Source organism: Pholcus phalangioides, unplaced genomic scaffold (genome assembly GCF_987345545.1).
Source record: "Pholcus phalangioides strain wild (caught in Gottingen) unplaced genomic scaffold, Ppha-v1.0 ptg000008l_1, whole genome shotgun sequence".
NCBI classification, from domain to species: Eukaryota; Metazoa; Arthropoda; class Arachnida; order Araneae; family Pholcidae; genus Pholcus; species Pholcus phalangioides.
The window spans coordinates 25,439,888-25,461,978 of record NW_028301601.1 but is presented as its reverse complement, the minus strand read 5'-3'; the positions used below and the strand labels follow the sequence as shown (position 1 = coordinate 25,461,978).

Here is a 22,091-nt window from a genome sequence, read left to right as displayed (position 1 = left end):
CACAGTAAACAGAAATTTCATGGGGGGAAATATTAAAATGATCAGATGACCATATTTCATTGAGAAATATACATTAACTGGGATCTTAAATAGTGTAAAATATATAGGACATCACCAATTGCCATCAAAAACGTTGCAGAAACTAGGTACAATCACCAATTGTTATTGAAATTGCTGAGAATCTCAAAAAAGAAATGCAGAAACTTGAAAAATATGAGAGAGAAATATTCATTGTCTTAATATAATTTATATACAGTAGAACCTCATTTATCAGAACTTGGTCAGCCGAACACCTTTACAACCTAACTCATTTTTGGTTTATATGATCAATGATGCTCAACAGTATTTTCTTTGAACTTGAATCCTCTTATCTTCCAACTCGATAGCTTCTATTGTACAATAATCCACTTCCAAACGATTTTACATACTGTACTTGTCAGTTATAGATGTAAGTAGGGGAGGATATGGGTACAGTTTATGTAGTTGTAAACGATTGACAAGAAAACAAACGGGTGAATAGGAGCAGATTTAGAGCTGCCTTTTTTTTGTCTTTCTAGTCTGGCAAATCCATCTTAATTCTATGGGTGCACCTTAATGAGAGGGAGGAGTGCATCCCGATGGGGTGCTTTTTCTTCAATTTTCCACTTCCAACAAAAATCAACCTATTTCAAACAAACCTGTATTACAGGTTGACTTCAATATTGAGTGAAATTTCAATTGATACAGTCCAAAAAAAAAAAAAAAGACTACATACAACAATCAAGGAATAATAGAGTTTGAAATAAATTTTTACAAAACATAAGCAAATGTGTAAAATAAAAAACGTACGAAAAGATTTTTTTGAATGACAAATCCCTTTTTTGTACAATATTGCAAACTGAAGCAAAACTTAACATCCCCTACCCGAAATAAATTAGATCTCGTGTTCAAGCATATGGAATATATGTACCATATGTTAGATCAACATTGAAATGCAGGAAACTCATCAGGTCAACCATCGAGCACCTAATCAAAGCCAAAAAACTATTAAAGGGTTGCTATCATCAAAAATAAGCTATCAATTCAACACGCATTTTGTTTTCAAGATGATGGAAGAATACAACAAAATTCAGTATCTTTTAATAAAGTACGAACAGCAATATTTTGTATGCTTTACTATTTTTCCGAAATTTCAACAGACATTCATAAAAAAAAGTAAACAAATAAAAGAAAAACAGCAAAAAAATATAAATATTTGTACAAATCCATTTCCTTTGTTTCTATAAATCTTGTTTATACCCGAATAATGAAAATTTGCACATTTATCAAAGCTATTAAATACAAATGTAAACCAAGCTACATATACAGGTATATTCTCTTTTACGTAAATGCAACTGTTCGAAGTGCATCTTCCTCCAGAATTTCCAATGTTGCTTTTGCACCATCATTGAACAAAAAGGAGAGGCCACCATCGATGACAAGACAAGCATCAAACATCCTTGACCTAACCTCTATTCTGAAATGGCAAATGAAATGTCAAAAACTTGTATTTATCACATTTACCATAACATATATACAGGTATTATACTTAATAACCAGTTATTATGCATACTTACATATTATTACATTTTGGTAAGTTTGATGAATTTCCTTAATTTATTACTTTTTTCATCAATTATGCATAGTACCCAAGCATTGCATCACTGGTAAATATGATAAAAATTACACTATATGATATACTATGCACAATCTCATTAACATGTGTTGTACTATTATATTGGGGTACGATTGCAAAATTTATCATTATAGCAGGGGGTCAGACTATATTCCTCACACATACTAGACTCATTTGGAATTTGCTTTATATTCATCAAATTCACCAACTACACACGGGTATTATGCATAATCACAGAGAAGGGTGATAAAAATTTCAAGTATTTTAATCAAATTTACCAACATTTGGTTATTATGTGTACCTGTAAAAGTGATAATGTTTTTAGTATTTATCTAACTTACCAAAGGCGCTTGGGTATTATGCATATTCATCAGTAAAAAAGTGAAATTTATCAAACTTATCAAGACTATTGGCAAGTATGGATAATAACTGATTGATTTATATTTACCATAACATATATACAAATCAACCCAATTATATAATGAAATTGATAAAATGGCAGTTATGATACAGATATTGTTTTGCAATGAGCAGGAATTCACCAAATCGAGAGAGAATCAACGATAATGGAGAACAAGGGTTGATCCAATGAGTGTTTGGCAATACATACATCTAGATGCATGATTGTGACACACATAAGGAGTAAAATTGAATTTTACTTCTCCAAATTTTATTGAGTGAAAATACTCCTTCACATTTTCATTTCTAATCAAGGAAAATACTGGGAACCCCAATATTAAATATGAAGTAAATTGCAACCAAAAAATACTATTTATGACAAATTTGTTAAAATTGCTAAAAAGTAAAAAAAATAAAGGACTGAAGCAAATCACAGGAAATTAAAATGTATTTCATGAAAAAAAAATTCATTACTACTGGGAACCACCACCATTATGGAAAACTGATCTGAAATACGGCAAAATATGGGACAATGGCAATTATAATCAAAAACATTGCCATAAGTCGGTAAAATCATCAATTGCTGCTGAAATCACTTAAAATTTTGAATCAAGGAAAAAGTAGAGGACTACTAGGATTGGCAGTGAATTAAAATGTAGTTCACGGAAAAAATGCTGAACAGGAGAAAATATGTAAGATGAGTACAGTCAAACCTCATTAGTGCGTCACCCTGTTAACATGTCACTCCGCTTACCGGGTCACTTTTTGGAAGTCCCAATTGTCCTCAGGCAGGAATTGGCACAGCTATGGCTTACTCTGTTTAATGAGTCACTCCGCTTACTAAGTCATATTTTTGCTCTCCCAAGAGTGACTCATTAACGAGGTTTGACTGTATATTTTTATTCATAACTATCATACCATTATTTATGTTATGAAAGTTATCTTCATTAGCCATTTTAAGTAAATGTTACAAATTTGAATAAGTTTTGTAGAAAAAAACGGGACAACTGTATGAAATAGACTAAATCACAGGAATGCCCCGTAAAATATTGGATGCATAGTCATACTACTCACACTGTGTAGAGGTCCATCGAACTGTCTCCTTTGCTGGTTTTTAAATTCAGAAAAGTTGAGAAATGCTGTTATACAGCATAATCAATTGGGAGGTGAATTGATGAGTTGCAAGAGGGCAAAAAGTTAAGTTGTGGTCTTTTAACATTCAGAAATAGAAACTGATGAAAACCCATTAGTTATGGACAATGTGGGCGATTTTATTCTCAATTAATTCTAGCTGGCCTATATTGGCAGAAGTGTGAGTGATCCCAGATTTCTGATGCATAGGAGAATATAGGAAAGATATATAATATTTGTAAACAGAGACTGACTATAGGCACAGTTAACCCAAATTATAAAGGTTTGTTCAACACATTAAAAGATACCCACTTTTATTAATAATATATTTAAAAAATGTGTTCAAAAGACGAGCATAATCGATCTAAACAATTCTCTGCTAATCTAAACTAATTGGGATAGGGATTAAGTCCATTTATATGAAAAAAATTCATTCATATTGATTGACTACTTTACTGCACACCAACTCCAGTCATACATCACCATACTGCAATTTCCAACCAATGAAGTTGGGTGGGAAAATGAAGAATCCATGGTTGCCCCAGGCACGGTAAATAGAGAGCTTGTTTCTGATGTTCTTGCTCAAATTCGAACCTGTGAAACTTGATGGTGGTAGCCTTCATAGTGGAAGACAAGCATCTAACCACAGCGCCACTCAGACACATATTGACTCTGATTTTTTTTTTTCAAATCGAATCCTTGCTCAACAGCAATTGAATAACACAAATAACCCGAAAAAACTAATTCAAAAGAAAATAATCATGAAAAAATATATATTCATTATTACTGGAAACCACCTGCATTATGGAAAACTGACCTGAAATCAGTTCAAAATATCAGTAAGCTTAACAAGTAAATATCAAAAGGAGAAATCCCGAGTTCAACATAGGCTAAAGCTACCCTATTAAGTTTAAAAACACGTCATCATGAAAAATAAAAAAAAAATATTAACTTACTCCTTAGCAAAGCCTCTTGGTTTACACGTGAAGCCAGTACCTTAAAATCAAAAGGCTCATTAAATCCATATAAACTCATTAAACATAAAATTTATTAGTTTTAATATGTTAAAATCATTCATCACATCAAATTAAATCACTGTTTCTTAACCAAGAATGCATACACAACTAGGATTGTAAGCTTGAAACTATCCAATGACATAAAGGCTATTTAACCCTTCAACGTTGAGCAAACGTAGGGATTATGTTGGGCCCAGACTTCACATATCGTCGAGCAGCGATCAACCCATTAATTTAATCCATTATATTATTTCACGATCTCTGCATGTTCGGTATCATTCAAAAGAGGAATAATGTGGAGATATATATATATATATATATATATATATATATATATATATATTATATAATTATAAATAATAGTAATAAGTATAATTATATATATATATATTAATTTAATTTGTCATTTTACTGTGAGTGAACATTTGCTGCTTAACATGCAGGGATTTGAGATATTATTGTGAAGAACATATCTCAACCCGTTTTTGAGTTAAAACGCTCTGTATAATTTAGTACTTTTACAGCTTTGAGGCTGAGTTATAAATCCAATTTCTGACAGTGGTAAAAGAGAAAAAAACAATTTTACCAAATAAAATGTATATTACCTAAAAATTTTATGACAAGTGATACTATTTAATATTATAGATAAGACATCGTTTGATAAAAAAAAAAAATTTCAAATTAATTCAATGATTAGTTTAAGTTATAATTTTTTACTAAACATCTGCGAAAGCTGACGATTCTATTTAAATGTCTGATCTAACAGATTCATTTAAATCTCCTCCGGGCTCGAGGGGTTAAGGAAGTGCAAGAACATAAAATGAAGTTCACTTGGTGGTGCGAGGTGATTTGAAGTTTATGGCTTAGCACAGTGGTCGACAAACTCATTAGTCAACAGAGCCAAATAACATCAACAGTACAGCGATTGAAATTTCTTTCGAGAGCCAATTGTTTTAAACTTAAACTATATAGGTAGGTACATTGTTATTAACTTAATTAGGGTACTCCTAAGCTGGCCTTTGCTGAAAACGTCCTCGATCTGATTGAAGTAAGTTTGCTGAGGTCAACCCCTTCAGACTCTCCCATCCACACTCGTCTTGTATATGACCGATGTTGGATGCGGATGGAGAGAGGTGGCCACAGGAGAGTCATCATGAGAGGTGGTGGCCCAGGAGCGTCGTCTTCTATGATCTGGCCGGGTAGAGGTTGGCGTTCCTTTGGTATGGAAAATATTGCATGCCACCCCCCCCCCCCTGTTCCAAGAGGAGATTTGTCTTTCGCATCTATCTGTCCCACCAGTACTTTAAGAAAAACGCCTCGTTTTCAACAACTTTTTCCCGAACTTCCTAGTTTCGACCCCCCTGATTGGTCGCGAAGTGTCACATGACAGCAGCGTCAGGCTTGCGACAAAAGCCCACGAAAAAGATGACTCACAAGGGAGGGGAAAGGAGCAAGAACAAAATGGCCAAAATGTGTGTCTAAACCAGTGCCATCTAAACGCATGGGGACCCAGGGACCTCAGAGAAATTAGAGAAAACCGGTTGAAATTTTCAAAAATTTGTCAGGTAGGGATCAGAAAAATCACTTGGCCCGGGGCCCCATCATGTCCTTAAGATGGCCCTGGTCTAAACATTTTTCAAAAATCTGGAGTTTTTGTGTTCATGCACGTGGTATTTTGTGGAAGAGCCACACTCTAGGGGCCAAAGAGCCGCATGTGGCTTGCAAGCCGCAGTTTGTCGAACACTGGCTTAGCAGATCAGTAAAAAGTTTAAACCCACTTTCTGTACCATTTTCAACCAAACGAGGCTTTCCTAAGCAACAGTTAAAATTGCTTAGGCTATTTGGCCTGTGGATGAGTTACATCAGGGCTTGACAAATTGAAAAAATATTTAGAAATGCCAGACAAATTTCTTAGGAGCTAAGCATGGTTTTTGCTTTAAAAAATTGTCCTAAATAATGTTTTTTCCTAACTCCTCATATTGAGATATATGCTGTAATGAAAATTTTGCTATCATCCAGACTCAAATTTAACAATCACAGGAAATTTTTGGTGCTAATAAACTATTTAATTGCCATGACAGCCTGGGCCTGGGATTTGTCAAGCCATGGGAAACATTATACTTTGTATCATAGTTCTAACTTATAACTAATTAAACTTAGATCCAGGTATTTAAAATGTGTTTAGATTGTATATCAGAGCTGGACAAATCTATATATTGCTCGACATGTAGTTTTTAAACCCCGTGCCCGATGTTATCATGTAAAACATTGATTTGGGCATATATTATTTCAAGTTGAACTTATCAATTTTTAGATATTTGTCCAGCCTTGTTGTACGTATGATTTTCATAAACATAGGGTATATGCCATACAACATTGCTATGTGAATACTAGAATGAAATTCATATAAACAAACATGAGAACACATGATATGTGAAGCAAGGTTTGTGTTTCTCTTAACTATTGTGACAAGTCTAAAACTTGGTGTAACAGTCTAAATATGCTCAATACGATGGTTTCATTATGTCTTCAGCTCTACTTGGCAGTCATTGCACCGATTTCTAGCTGAACATATCTTCCTCTGAATTGTAACTCCTGTGTGAATATGTTCATAAGGAAGCGGTCAGAGCCTGTACCTTTAAAAACTAAAATGATTTTCACAGGAAAACACTTGAGCCAGTTTTCCACAGGAAGCTACTACGAATGAAAATAAGTCATGTAATGTACAAGATTGCTATAGTGGTCTTGCTGCAACATTGTTAGAGTGGTCTTGCTGCAACATTGTTAGAGTGGTCTTGCTGCAACATTGTTTTGTTGCATGCCTGGATTCATTAAAACAAAACCAGTAGACAACATAAGGATTTTAACAGAAATCAGTTTTTCAATGAATGATTTATTTATAAGAATTTAAAGATTTTCTATTTCATAACATACATAAAATATTGTATTTTTTCATGCATTACAATCTACACTAGTCTCAAATAAATTCTATAAATCGTGCGGCAAAATAAAGTACTTATCTTTCAGCAAGATTCCAGAGGACTATATCCTATCAAGACATCTTGTTTTTTGATGGACACTTATAGACTGAAGTGTGCTTAAGTCTTAGATTATTGTCAAGATATTTTGATGGAAATTTCCAGAGGACATCACCCTGAAGAAATGAGTGCGGTGCTAATGACTTGTACATTGTCAGGAACTGCCGTGAAGAAATTAGTAGCGGTAGAAGACCAAAACCACGTGGCCAGCCGGAATACAGAATCGCAGGAACAGCAATCTCTCAACATCCATGACATCATCAATACATCAGATGAGATTGTTGAAATAATCAATCTCGACTGGAACTCTGATCAATTTGTTAAGTCGTCCAAATTTGATGGAAACCAACTAAGCCGGGAATGGATTAATTTCACATTACAGGATAACTTTCCCAGTCAAAGTCCAAATGAGCAGAGAAAGAAACTTCAGTCAATCACATATTGAAAGACAAAGCTGAATGCAACAGTAAAATACGTCTGGAAATACATTAGACTACATGATGAATATGAATTACTCATCATGAATTACTCATATGAATGGTGAGAGAGTTTTTTTTATACACAGACAAAACAAGAATAATCCTGGCTCAATCGGGTAACAGTACGAACCCGTCTCACAGCAAAAATAACTATGTCACTATCAAGATTTACATATTCAAATCATGGCATTTCAGAACTTGGGAAAGCCCAGTAACTGGGCGTAAGTCTGGGCGGATCAGCAACCCACGGCCAACGATCAGACAAAAGTAAATATCACATTTAGAGATCCTTCCAAACAGTAACCGGTTACATTACATTGCATTACATTTTTTTGGTTTGCTTGCTGAAAATGCAATACACACGTACACATGTGACTTGTTTTTTGCTCATAATAGCTTCCATCATTAGTCAAAATTGCAAAGCTTAAAAACTGCTTTTTAACCTCAAAAAAGTTTGCAATTTTTAAAGAGTAATGGTCAAACCCAGTAAAGACAAACAATCCGGATGATTGTTTTTTCCCCTAACTTTTCAGTAGTATAACAGTTCAAATAAATTCATAAAATGTACAGAATTTTTTTTTTTTAATATGTAACTTACCAAAAACCACGGGGTCTCTTATCGTGTAAGCCATAGCTCTTTTTGTGGGATCAAATATCAGGGAATTGTTGAATTCTGTAGTGACATTCTTGACAAACTCTGAGTTGCCCGGAAAATTGACCTTAGACTCCTTGCTTGCTGAAAATGCAATACACACGCATACAATCAGATTAATATTATCAAGATCAAATCTTACAAAAATTTCACAGAGATAAACATTTACCAAAGATGATGGAATTTTTCCCAATTTGCTCTAATTGTTTTCATTAGAAGTCAATGAAGTCGTAAAACGTTTCTCAGAGAGATCAGAGAAAAATCTGGACGATGGTTGACGGGATAAAAGTTAATTAGGACTTACAAAAATATAATATATATATATATATATATATATATATATATATATATTCAGCCTACATATTTGCAGGTACTACATTTTATTTTGCCTGCTATCTGAGTGGGCTTAATTTTGTAATATCCTGTTATGCGCTAAAATTATGTAAATGCAGTCTCTTCTCACTCACCTATCTGTAGAAGCTGCTGCACGCATTGTTCAGTGACTTTATTGATGTTGAATGACCAAGATGTTGATCCAGTGCCAGTACAAACAGTGATTCCAGAGCTTTTAAGCTTTTCTCTCTGTGACCCATCAATGGAAAGCTCGTAATAAGACACCCTGGGAAATAAAAAAGTAGTTCATTTTAACAATATTGATCTCATGGAAATTTCTAGAATCACAGCACTTGTATCGTTTCCACAAATATAGGATTGGAACTTGTGTTGCTCTCAAAAAGTTCTATGAATACAAGATTGCTTTTCTTCAAAACTTTCATGTTTTAATCAGGGTTGGTAAAAACCCAGTTTTTTTGGTTTAAATAGAATTAACATTAAAAGCAATAACATTTCTGAAAAATCATTCAAACTCCTAATAATTAAAATAAAATGTTCATTACTGTAATTAACACTATTCACATATTAATTAATCTATAAATATTTCTTACATTTTAGTAAAAACCATTTTTTTCCAATTTAATTATTTTTTGCTTTATGAATTACGTTGTGTTTGAAAATTCTTATTGTTATTAACCATGTAATTAAAACCTGAAATTCAAGTTTCTTAACCTATCAGCAACAACATTTCACCTTTAGGTCATAAAAAAACCAAGCTCTACTAATAAGTTATCTGGATTACCACTGGTTGGCTATGAGAAAAAGCCAACCAAGACTTAGCTGGGAATGTCTCGATGGTGAAAGTCATAAGGATTTCTAGATGCTGCGGCGGCTCACCAAAGACTGTGGCCAACGGTCGCCAAGTGCGGGGACTGCGCGAGAGAATTTTTTGTGACTAGACAGACCTGAAGATAACGCTGATTCAACATGTTATGTTCTCGATGATACAATAAAAGTGGACAGTAACAGTGGTGACCTAGACCGAAGCAACCTTCTGATGACATAAAGATGACGAATCTACTCAGCCGAAGCCCAATGTGTGCAGCACCGCCGATGCCATTAAGATCAGGGTAGGACCTTTTTGTGATCGCTCTATTTTGTTTGGTCAGGATAACAAATGTTCTTATTTTTATTTTCGCAATTATATAACTAGATTCGCATAAAAGTCTGTATCCAAAAATGCCTAACGATAACTCTCCTAACCCTTCGCCACCTGACCCATCACCAGAAAACTTACAAATTTGTCGCGTTGCCTTGAAACTCCCGCCCATATGGCGGCAAAATATAAAGTTATGGTTCATTCAAGTGGAAAGTTGTTTTTCAATATCCGCCATAACTAACGACGCTACCAAATACAATAACGTGATTGCGGTTATAGATCCAGAAACGCTCGCTTCCGTTTCAGATATTTTATTGAACCCACCCGAAACAAACAAGTATGAGACTCTTAAACAACGGATAATCGAAGAATTCTCTGATTCTAACACTTGTCAAGTACGCAAGTTGTTGTCCGAACTACAGTTGGGGGACAAAAAACCTTCACACCTATTAAGGGAAATGAGAGATTTAGCCGGCAAATCTGTAAGCGACGATTTTCTAAAAACTCTATGGTTCCAACGTATGCCGTCAGAAACACAGGCCATCCTATCAGTTAGCTCAGAGAGCTTAAAGACATTCGACATCGATGTCCGTGGAAAAAAAAGAACAGTTTCTCTGGACAGACTGAAACCCGCCTTCCTGGCTTCAGACGTGAACGATTCCAGTCCGTCACCAACAAGAATTACCTTACCTACGCCTCCCGTTCCTCAGACAAGAAAAACACGTTCCGGACGAACTGTCCATTTCCCGGACCGTTTCGAACCGTAAGTTTGCTACTGGGGGGGGGAGTGTGCGGCGGCTCACCAAAGACTGTGGCCAACGGTCGCCAAGTGCGGGGACTGCGCGAGAGAATTTTTTGTGACTAGACAGACCTGAAGATAACGCTGATTCAACATGTTATGTTCTCGATGATACAATAAAAGTGGACAGTAACAATGCCAATGAAAAAACATTAGCTTCAAAAACAAAAAAAAGTTGCAGCATAAATAAGAATGCTGAGCTAACATACATATAACACTCCAAATCACAAAAAATTGAAAAAAATGCACTGATGGTCACCCATAACTGACTTCAGTGGACCTACAGGACTCCTGTTAATGAGGAGTGTTCATTAAGGGATAATGAAATACATTCATATACTCACTCATATGATTTGAAGATGCATAAAGGACTCCCACTCAAAAAATTAGAAAAAGTAGGATGGGGGGAAAGAAATACCCTAATAACGCAACGTAATCATAGCCTTATAAAAAAAAAAGTTTTTTTCACAAAATTAAAAAAAAAAAAAAATTTCATAGAACTATTTCAGTATCCTATAAGATTGATTTGAGCCAAAGCAAAATGACAAAAATGACTTGGTAAGAAAAAGAATTTTGGACCAAAACAGCATATTAGCAACCACATATACATAACAGTTCTCATAATACATATTACTTTCTTTTTTCCCAGGAGTCTTCTAAAACCTAGTCTGTCAACTTTTGTTACAAATTATGAAGATGCAAGTTTTACATCTATTAACATTTAAAAATGGTGCTCCACCAAGACCACTTCTAAAAATGCAAAATTTGTAAATGCAAGGTCCAATAACTCAAAGTAAACCGGATGGTTTTACTCTCTGTGCTGTCCATCTTTATTTATTTTTTTTAAAAAAGGGATTTCTTTGCATTTTACTGTTTGATGCCAGCAAGATCGTTTCTGACAAATGCAGCATTTTTATTTGTAGCTCTTTGCAGAGCTTTGTGAACATTGTTTACGCCTCTGCACATCCTAAAAATATAGAAGACAACTGAATGCTATTAGGTAGCATCAGAGTCACATAACCTAGAGTAGGTCTAGGTATCCATCTGCTTTGTTATGCAAACTGTTGTTTCACCAATACACAAAACGTGCACCATAATTTTAAATGATAAATGCCAGTAACTATGTTCTCTAGCATGACTCAACCCTTCAGGGTAAATGGCTCATATCCCCTAAGGGACAGAGTCTGGGCCATGACTGGTCTTTAGGTATGTATGAAATAGTCCAGGGCCAATGAAGTAGCAAATACAAAATTATTTTTTCTATCCAGGTATAACTTTTTAATGACTTAACATCCATTCAAAATTATCACTAAAAAGGTACTGTAGTACCAAAAATGCAGTGGAATCTCTCATAACAGCTCCTCTCTTGAACAGATGCTTTTGTAAATCCTGTGAATAACACTATGATTTATTCTGCTGCCTATTGAGAGACAACTCCCTTTTACTGGACAAAATAGTTTGTCCCTATAGTTGTCTGTCATAGAGTTTCCACCATACTGATAAGAACATAACTTGAGATTTTGTTGCCATTACAACTAATTCGAAACTCGTGCATCCACTATTAATCAATGATCAATAAAATCACCTGGAAGATAGTGATTCACCAATGAAAACCTCATTCAAAGCTCGAACCGATAACTGATGCTTATTGCTATCATCCAGCTTCACCATCTTCGCTGAAGAGCTGTCATCTTTGTGCTCGTCTTCACTATCCAGAAACCGGTATTCTAGATATTGCAACTGTTGGTCATGTAACTCAACTGGAGGATCAAAGGCATGTTCACCAACCAATGTGATGCGTATCCTGTGACGAAACATCCACCTAGAAATCACAGGAATTCATTATTAAAAACATCCTAAATTCATTTTACTTTCCTTTTTTACATTTTTCATTGCAACATGAGTAATTAGACAAAGATCAATAATTGTCAGTCAATTTCAAATGGCTTTTTTCTCCGTATCCCAACAAGGAGGGTGGTTCAGTAACAGTCTAGGTGGATTTATAGGGGGAAGAGCGAAATGAGATAATTCATGAAATTTTTGGAACTTCTACATAATATGGCAACAACAAACCCAAGAAAACTTTGATTAAAAAACCGGTAAAACCAGGGAATTTTCAAAAAAGTTGGGATGGAGGGGAAAAAAACAAAAAACAGGACCGTCATGAAAAATTAGAGAAAAGATGCGGACCCCATGCTGAAATCAGATTTTTAGAAATTTCTAAAATCACCCAACTCAACAGTGTGAGCTAGATCCACCTCTGTAGGTTGACCATACATCCCATATTTCCCGGGACATTTTTGTGTTTCTGGGCATTCCAGTTTTTCCGATTTTTTACACGAAGCCTACTTGAATTTTTATTCTATTTATATTATGATAACTACAACTGCAAATATAATTTTTATTTACACACACACACACACACACACAATCCTCATGTATTCCCAAGGGATCAGCATGATCCGTCCAGTGAATTTGTTAGTGTTAATAAACATCCATGCCCGAACCAGGATTCGAACCCAGACCTGCACAGTGAGAGGCTAGCTCCCTAACCATTCGACTGTCAGGCGGCAATTATGGGAGATTAATAAGAATATTAATCTCCCATATTTGTCTTGATAAACCATTTTTTTTTTTCGTGGAATTCATTTTAACCCACTGCAATTTGCAGTAATGCTTCATTTCCAACCATTGTGATTTTTCCATAATTTAAAAAATATATTTGGCAACTTTATTTAGTTTCAGCATCATTTTTGGTGATGTCCCATATTTTCCTGTATTTGGAATCGCGATTTCCCGTATTTCTCTCGAGGAAATATGGTCAGCCTACGCCTCTGCTAACAGCTCATAGCAAGAATTCCTGCGGCAATAGTCTGCTTTATAGTCACAACTGCTTTGTCATTGGTGGGAGGCATTTGTTGTACCTTGGTGTCAGAAAAGATTCAGACAAGAACTGGACATGTATCGAATCTCATAACACCTCTGAACACCTTTTTGTACAGAAGTAGTGTCTGATTTTTTTTCTGCCACACGTTAGTTCTGATCATATCACCATACAGCAATTTACTGCCGAATGAGTTGGGTCTGAAATCTTTCTAGAGAAAGTCATGTTATACTTCCATCTTTGTTTTGAGCACAGAGGTGATTTTCGGTGAGGGCACACAGAGGTGGTTTCATTTAACACTGGTCACCTAAAGTTCAATGGAGAAAGCACTTTTCTTTGTCACTCCTGGGGATCAAACCTGCAGACCTGATGGTAGTCTTCATGGTGGTAGGCAAGCATCCTACCACTGGTGCCCCGTCTGATCTTTTTCTTCTGTCTGACAATTACTGGGTTACCATTTTAGCTAATCTTATACATCACATATAACACTTTGAGAGTTTAATATACTGTACACCAAGATTTGTCGAACTGTTAATTTCCTAAAGCAAAATATGCCAAAATCTGACTTACGTCGCAGAATAACCAGCGCTACTGCAAAACAATCTGGATCAAATTTTAAGGAAAGTGTAGAAAATACTACGGGAATTTTTACACCAGAGCATTTCCAGTCCGCCAATAGCTCGTGCAGAACAATGCAAAAATTATGGTTTGGGGCTGTTAATCATCAAATTTAGTTTCATGTGCACATTCCCGAACGTTAAAAATGCTAGCTTATGTAACCAGGGGTCTATCCAGACCTTTTCCCATAGGATCCTGTTTTCATGAAAAACAAATTTCCTTATTTGTGTGAAAAGTCAAATTCTGTCAAAATCAATACAATCTAGTTAATTTACCGGCAAAAAAAAATGAAATGCCAAATTTATGGTTTCGTTAATTTGTACCTTGTGATGGGTCTATTTCTGGAAAATTTTTTTTGAATCAGCTTTTTCATGCATATGTATACAGAGCTTTGTTTTATCAATGATGATGATACAGCTTCTAATACCAAAAAAACTGTCAAATCGGAGTAAATGTTATTGGGCCAAGTTACATTGACAAGCTGTTTGGTGATATTGGAGAATATACACTGTGTGAGATATACATTCAATCTTTCATTTGCAGGCTGTGTGTGTGGGCGCACATGCGTGTAAATGAAATCTTTTATCACGATTAAGAAAAAATTGTGATCAACAGTAGGAAATATGCATTTGTATCATTCAAATTCAATACATGATCGAAAATATCAAAATACTCATTCTGTCATACCGGAAATACATACACATACATATATAATACATAATGTAATACATACATATAATTACACATACCGGAAATCTCCCTTTCTCAACCTTTCCATGGCACTCGGAAAATTCTCTGTGAACTCTGTAGGCAGACACAGGTAACCCAAAGATCTGGAATATATGGAAAAAAAATGTACATTGTAACTCAGAATTACCCGTGATTACCTTACATAAAATTTCAATAAAAATATGTAGAATGGAGGGGGGATTCATTGGCATTATCCATAAAAACAGTAAAAGTGTATTTCAATAATAAATCCATTTCAGCTATTCGAGGTTATGGTCTTGCTCGACTGAAAATATCTGAACTTTACTTTTTGCGAGACTTAACGAGCTTAACCAGTCAAGTGGCAATGACGAATATATGGGTCATAATGTTTCCAATCCTTGAGTGGTGATGACGACTATATGGGTCAAACTTTTTCCAATCCTTGAGCGGTGGTGACGAATATATGGGTCATGGAAGACCTGTTCCTTCCCCCTTGACCTATTGTACATTGACTGACACCTTCAACGCCTCCTAATCCTTCAAATGAATGAAGCGCTCGGTTGAACAGTACAATGAATTGGTTATAGACCGTCACAATAAATACCGTCTGTACAGAATAAGGTGTGGCTTTTTTACTGGTATCTTGAAAGTAAGAATGCTAGATTGTTAAAATGGAATTAGGGAGGGGTGGTACAGAGAAAGAAGGAGAGAAACTGTTCATCTTTCTAAGGAGGGGAACTGTTTTTTCCACACTTATATTCACAACATGTGAAGCTGTACGTCAAAATTTTTCTCAAAAATATTTTTTTATTTTATTTTAATTTTTCAGTGAAATCTCGATATAACTATATTCTCGAGACCATGAAAAATATCGTTGTAGAAGGGTTATTGCTATATCGAGAGACAGCACTTTAATATTAGGCTATAGGCATTGCTAAATAAGACGAAAAAATATCATTGTAGTAGGATTTATCCATAGCCCCTACAAGGGGTGGGTTGGCAAGGCTGCAGCCCTGGGGCCCAGGACGATTTTCATTATTTTTGTTTTTTAACGCTATAAATCCATCATAAAAGGGCCCACGAAAGTCTGGTCGGGGGGGACCCGCAAAAGATTCCAGCCTAGGGGCCCTAGTCCAGGATATGGGGGCCATGGATTTATCGTTGTATCAGTGACATTGTAATGAGATTTCACTGTATATAAACACATAAATAAATGTATGCAATCCACTAAAATCCAACAAAAAGTTTATTGACTGGAAGATGAAATTAAAATTAAATTTTTTTCCAGAATTTATTATTTTTTTTTAGAATTTATTCTAAGTTATATGTATATAGATTTAACTTGAGACTTGCATAATATTTCGTGCTATTTGTTAATACACAATTGCTGTTTTAATTATAAATGTTTTAATTATATTTTACAAATTTTTTAAATACAGTGGAACCCCGCTACAACGATAAGCGATAAATCCTTCAACAATGATATTTTTTCGAGTTTTGTGCGGAAATGTCACTACTCTAATGTTACATTGATGCCTCTCGATATAACGATAACCAATATACAACGATATTTCTTTCTTGGTCTGCATAAATAAATATGTATAAATGGGCAGGGCCGCAACTAGGGAGCAGGGATGTAAGTCGATTGCGCAGAAGATAAACCGTTTATAGGTCGATTGCGCTCACCCCGATATCCAAACAACCCGATTTCCAGACTCGGCGCAATCGACCTGTTGGGGGAATAAAAGCACTCCCATTTTCGGCGCAATCAACCGAGCCCTGGGAGCAGGCGGGCCTCGTGCCCTGGGCGCTGGACCAGAGGGGGGAGCAAATTTCATTCTCAAACCTTACCTTCAACATTACAGGGGGGGGGGGCAAAATGCGCACTTGCCCCGGGTGACCAAGCATCCAGTTGCGACCCTGCATAACAGTGGCGAAGCCCGAAATTGAGCAGTTTGCCCAGCCAATGTCCAAATTTTATGCTTTGACCGGCCCCATGTATCGATTCCTATGATTTAGGGTCATCACCACGTTGGCATAGTGTTTGATGATAATTGTGACCATTTATAATTATGGCTAGCGACAGCAACTCTAACGATCAAAGAAATCGGTATATCGATATCTTAGAGATCGATATACCGATCAGAAAGGCTCAGAAAGACATTTTTTCTCTTTTGAAAGCAATAATAGTCTATGTGACTTGCACCCTACCAAGGGAACTAAATTTTATAAAGAAATAGCTCGTACGCGGTACACGTCAAAACCAAGACTTTCTTTATTTGAAAACGTATGTGATGTGGCCTTTTTGAAACATTGTGCTGCATGTTTAATTTGTCTTCGAAAGCAAAATCTACTGTTTTATCCGACATCTTAATTTCCTCAATTTTTTCTTTTTTATGTGAAATTTGAAAGAAAAAAATCATAGAGAGATGTCAGTTTGACAAAAATAATATTGAAATTGACATGTTTTCTGAGCAGCGTCAAGGCATGAAACGATCCCCCCCAAATACAGAATGTTTCGTTGGCGTATGAAAAGGGGAGAAGGGGTTCAAGCTTTGGCCGAGATTACAGCGTTATTTTTCAGTAAAAACTTCACTTCCCCCCCCCCCCTCCTTCAGAAGAAAAAAAAAAAATTGACCCCTCCTCCTTCCATTCTTGAGAAAATCCTGAGAACGCCTATGTTGTATTTAGTATAATTTTGATACACAAAGCTACTCGATAGATATATATATATATATACATAGTAGTTTTCTCAATACATAATATGCATGCAAAAAAGAATGGCATGATTGTGGTCCGGATTTGATAATATAATTCCTTTTGTATAATTCAAAAAAAGAGACCAAAAATTGTTTGGTGTTTATGCACTTACTAAAATAAAAAGACATGTTTTGTGCATGCATCATTTGGCAAAAATGATTTAAACGCAATACGGTTGACATTTACAATCATATCAAGAAAAATAATAATCGGTACATATTATTTTCTATATAATCACATATTGATGATATAATAACATTCATATGGAATGTTATTATATCATCAATTAAGTTTTTAATCTTTATTTTAATCTATTCATTTTAAGAATGTTCAGATTACTGAAAAATGCGTATCGCTCGTGCAAAATGTGTTATTCGCTGAATCGTATCATTTTCCAAGCTGGAATTCGCGTATATTGAATATATTCGCTGTTTTTTCTAACTTCGTTATAAGCGGGTACAACTGTGTGTATGTATGCGGTTTTTTTTCGAATGTGTTTTTAGAATCCTATGATAACACATGTAATTTATGCGAAGCGTAAAAATTCAATTATATGTGACCAACTGAATGTGACATTACATTGAGATTAACCCTGAAAAGCAGTTGTTATCGTTGATTCAATTAAAATTTTGACAAATATTCCATTTCTTTTGTTACCTTTTATTTTTTTTTGGTCTGTATATCATCAAAGAAAGTAAATTTCATCAAAAGAAAAAAAAATTCTGTAAGATACATCGCGTTGCTGAACATGCCACCAATCGAAACGAGGCTCCAATAGGCTTTTAAAACGTTTGCGTTTATAATGTATCTTACATTATTAATGGCATGTATTAAATACATCATAATAATTGCTTCCTTCCATATACACATAAAATCGATATATTTTATAACCAGTTAGTTTTTTTACGTGAAGTATAAATCATTTCGTGTTGTATAAATAGATTAAATAAAAACGAAGGTATTTTCCAATTCATTGCATATTTCAAATTTACTCATAAGGTATAATATCGATATTTGTGTAATTAAAATCATCGACTACTGTTATTTTCAACTTTCTAGGAAATTCAAGGTACACCATATATGTATATTTTTGTGCCTTATCACACATAATGTGTGTTGCTTTCATAAATTTCCTATACTGTTCAAAACTGTGCAGCCATTTCTCTTGCGAAAAAGCAATTCGATTAAACTGAAAAGTATACATTGGAAAAGTGCATCACACTTCTCGGATAAAATGTGCTAAGATACTTTAGTGATACCACAAAATGATAAGTCGCATGCAACGTCAGCGAAAGAGGGACGAAAAAATTGCAAGGAAGTGCGATTATAAAGTATTGTAACACCGTGAAACTCTACGTAGACTCAGAACGGGCTTAAATATTTTTTTAAATAAAAATGAAAAGAAAAACTTTGTTGCGTAATCCCTGATACCCCGTTATAGTGTTGCTGTGCATTTAGAGAATATAAACGCTTCTTTTCGCCAATAAATTAGTGAGAAAAGTACAATATATATACAGTGAAACATCGATATAACGATAGTCTGCGGACTAAGAAAATATATCGCTGTAGTGGGATTATCGCTATATCGAGAGGCAGCCGATTAACATTAGAGTATAGACATTTCCAAATAATACTTGAAAAATATCGTTGTATCAAGTGTCATTTTAGCGATGTTCCACAGCAATAGGAAAAATGAACTTCTAAATATGTCTATGACCACGACAGGGAGAAAAAAAATGGCCAATACTGTAACAAAAGAACAGGTACTGAAGTTGAGTGTGTATTAGTAAAGAATAGGATAACTTTAGGAATAGGTGTAGCCAACCTGTCACTTGGATGGACCCCACCAACCACGCCTTCTCTGTTGTCCTGCATGTTTGTTGGGGGGGATAGCACTACTTGAGATAAAGAAGCTTCGCCACTTTACAAGTATTTTTCCGTATAACCTCACACCGTTTTTCAAATAGAAATCGAAAAACCTTTCACCGCTCAACCGGTTAAATACACTATGAAAGATGTAATCTGATGAAACAGGTAAAGGCTAAAAGGTAGTCCGTCTCCGAATCGATTATTGTCATAGTCCACACATGTAGTAACACAAGAAAGCAATGCAGTAAAACCTGTTAATCTTGATCAGGACCTATTCGGCTTAATAGAATATTCAGATGACTTTACCTTCTCTGAGAACAATAACGAGATATTTCGCCTGAACTAATGCTTTGTATTTTGGCAAATATATAAGATATCTTGCCTCCTTAAAACCCTCTTATTCACGCAATGACAAGCCCAAAGAGCTTTATATGAATGTGTTTTCCACCCCTTCCTCTTTCCGTCCAACCAGCCAGATTAACTGCCAATGCATATTTTTCTACCTCATTTCCACTGTTCTCGGAGAATCTGAAAAAAAAAGTCTTCCTCTTGAAAAAAAGATGTGGAATTTTACAGAGGATTTGATTATGTTCACTGTGCCAGTCAGTTATAACATAAATGAGTAAAATTTATAAAACTGTGGAAAGAGTTAAACATGGAGTTGTTTACTTTAATAGTTATAGTGACTGGCAATCCACAGAAACTACTCCACCTATCTGTACTACCAGAGTTACAGAACCAATAACTCTGTTTAATAAAGACTGGGGATCACCCAATCACCATCTTTCACATGCATTTGTGTGTGTGCAGTGGTTTTCTTTTAGAACTCTTCATACTAGTAAGGTGTATGAGTTTGCTGGGTTCTAGCATACTTTCACAAACAGTAAAAAATAAATGAACTGAGCGAAGCAAATTTTCAAGTAATTAATTAAAGCAGGGCCATAACTAGGATTTTTAACGCCCCGCATTAGGAAATAAAGTAGTTTAAAAAGGAAAAACGTAATTAAAGGATGCATCTCTCAAAATGTTTTTTAATATGCATATTGTATTACCTTGACGGGTCACTGTTTATTCCAATCAATGGTTTGTCTTTGCCTCTGATCTTGCTCGCAGCCATGAGGAATGTGCCATCGCCACCAGTAGTTATCACAATGTCTGCCCAATCGATATTCGCATCCGTATAATCAAACCTATTGACGAGTTTTGTTTCTATGGAATTCTTCCTAGGACAAACACATATGCAAAAAAAGATTAATTACACATATGAATCAGCAAAACACAAATGAATGAATAGTTTTTTTTTTACTTACTGCAAAGTTTCCAGCACTTTGTCTCTATTTTTACAATGAATCTTGTGATGCTGAAGCAAGTTCTGGTAATCTGATCCTCGTTCTTCTAGCTGTAGAAGAGATGGAAAAAAAATCTATCTTTACAGCTTTTTTTGGAATTTTACTTTTTAAACATCCAAAACACACATGCTCAAGCCTTAGAGCCATCAGGCATGGGCAGCCAAACCAAGCATCAAACCTGTCGTGAATCGCAGCACTGCCACAGGTTACTTTGAGTAACTAAATGTGCCATGGGCCACAAGTGATCTGAACTCTCCCACACACAACTTAAGCAATCAACAAATGTGCCATGGCCCACAATGATCTAGAATTGTGTAACAGTTCACATAAGTGCTCCGAAACTTCCGCAGATCACTATTAAAATGATCTGGGAATGTACCATGGGCGCCTTAAGTACTTTCAAAGAGTAACGCAGGTGCTCTGAAACTGTGAGGCAGGTAACTCGAGTAACCTGAAAATGCTTCGGGCCACTCCATTCAAGTTACGTGGAACTATATCGCTGGTCACTTGTGACCTGGGAATACAAAATTAAATTTGAGGTTAAGGGCCACATATCGGATGACTCTGAGGATCATATTTGGCCCGCGGGCCATGGGTTGGGCATGTGTGGCGTAAAACGTGTACAATATAATATTCAACATTGGTAAATTTTCATAGTAAACACACTGAGGTACCCTCCCTACTCACGTTATAAACAATGTTGTACCTACATTTTTGACGAGTTCATCTTCAGATAGACTAGGGTGCCTCCTTTTCTCGAATTCGTAACGGGAGAATTTGGTTAAAATCAAAGCTTTCTTGGGATGAAACGGTTGAGCATGTGGATGGGACAGCGGCTCGTTGTTGTTGCAATGCGAAGATGATGAGGCCATGGTTGATCCCCAGACCGGAGCGGTGTGGAGGAGAAGGGCGGTCCTCTTGATGGCTTTGGTCCTGTTACGATTCGCCCATGCCCTTATATTCACAGTTAACAAATCAAAGCAGATAGACATGATAAACACTTCATTGATGATGCTGAGTTTGAAACGTCACGTTTGCGGCGGGATAGGCCCGTACGCCTGAGTGCTGGGAGCGATACTAAACTTATAGCTTTATCGTAAGATCCTGAATCAAGAAACGATAATCTACGAAACTCTCGTTTATATTCACTAATATAATGGTTATATTACGAAATTAAGCGTAGCCTTACGATGATATGGCAAAATGTCTGAAACTGTTGTGACCATATTTTGCCGGAATA

At 35.6% G+C, this 22,091-nt stretch overlaps 1 protein-coding gene across 1 annotated transcript; it reads right to left on the bottom strand.

Annotated features, from left to right (window-relative positions):
* Positions 1-1,129: 1,129 nt before the first annotated feature.
* On the bottom strand, positions 1,130-21,916 carry Nadk2 (NAD kinase 2, mitochondrial). The gene is made up of 9 exons (XM_089234441.1): positions 21,562-21,916; positions 20,813-20,901; positions 20,555-20,725; positions 14,912-14,995; positions 12,246-12,482; positions 8,837-8,988; positions 8,316-8,453; positions 4,141-4,180; positions 1,130-1,495 (listed from the first exon to the last, which is right to left on the bottom strand). Exons 1-9 carry the CDS (start codon positions 21,841-21,843, stop codon positions 1,360-1,362), a joined length of 1,329 nt encoding a protein of 442 aa, XP_089090567.1. The 5' UTR covers positions 21,844-21,916; the 3' UTR covers positions 1,130-1,359.
* Positions 21,917-22,091: the final 175 nt, after the last annotated feature.

What these genes read in the sequence shown, in the direction of transcription:
- Nadk2 (XM_089234441.1), bottom strand. Translation starts at nt 21,843, where the DNA reads ATGTCTATCTGCTTTGATTTGTTAACTGTGAATATAAGGGCATGGGCG. An exon ending in ATAAACAGTGACCCGTCAAG is followed by an intron (nt 14,996 to 20,554) that starts GTAATACAATAT and finishes CATATATTCCAG; the next exon opens with ATCTTTGGGTTACCTGTGTC. An exon ending in CCAAGAGGCTTTGCTAAGGA is followed by an intron (nt 1,496 to 4,140) that starts GTAAGTTAATAT and finishes TTGCCATTTCAG; the next exon opens with AATAGAGGTTAGGTCAAGGA.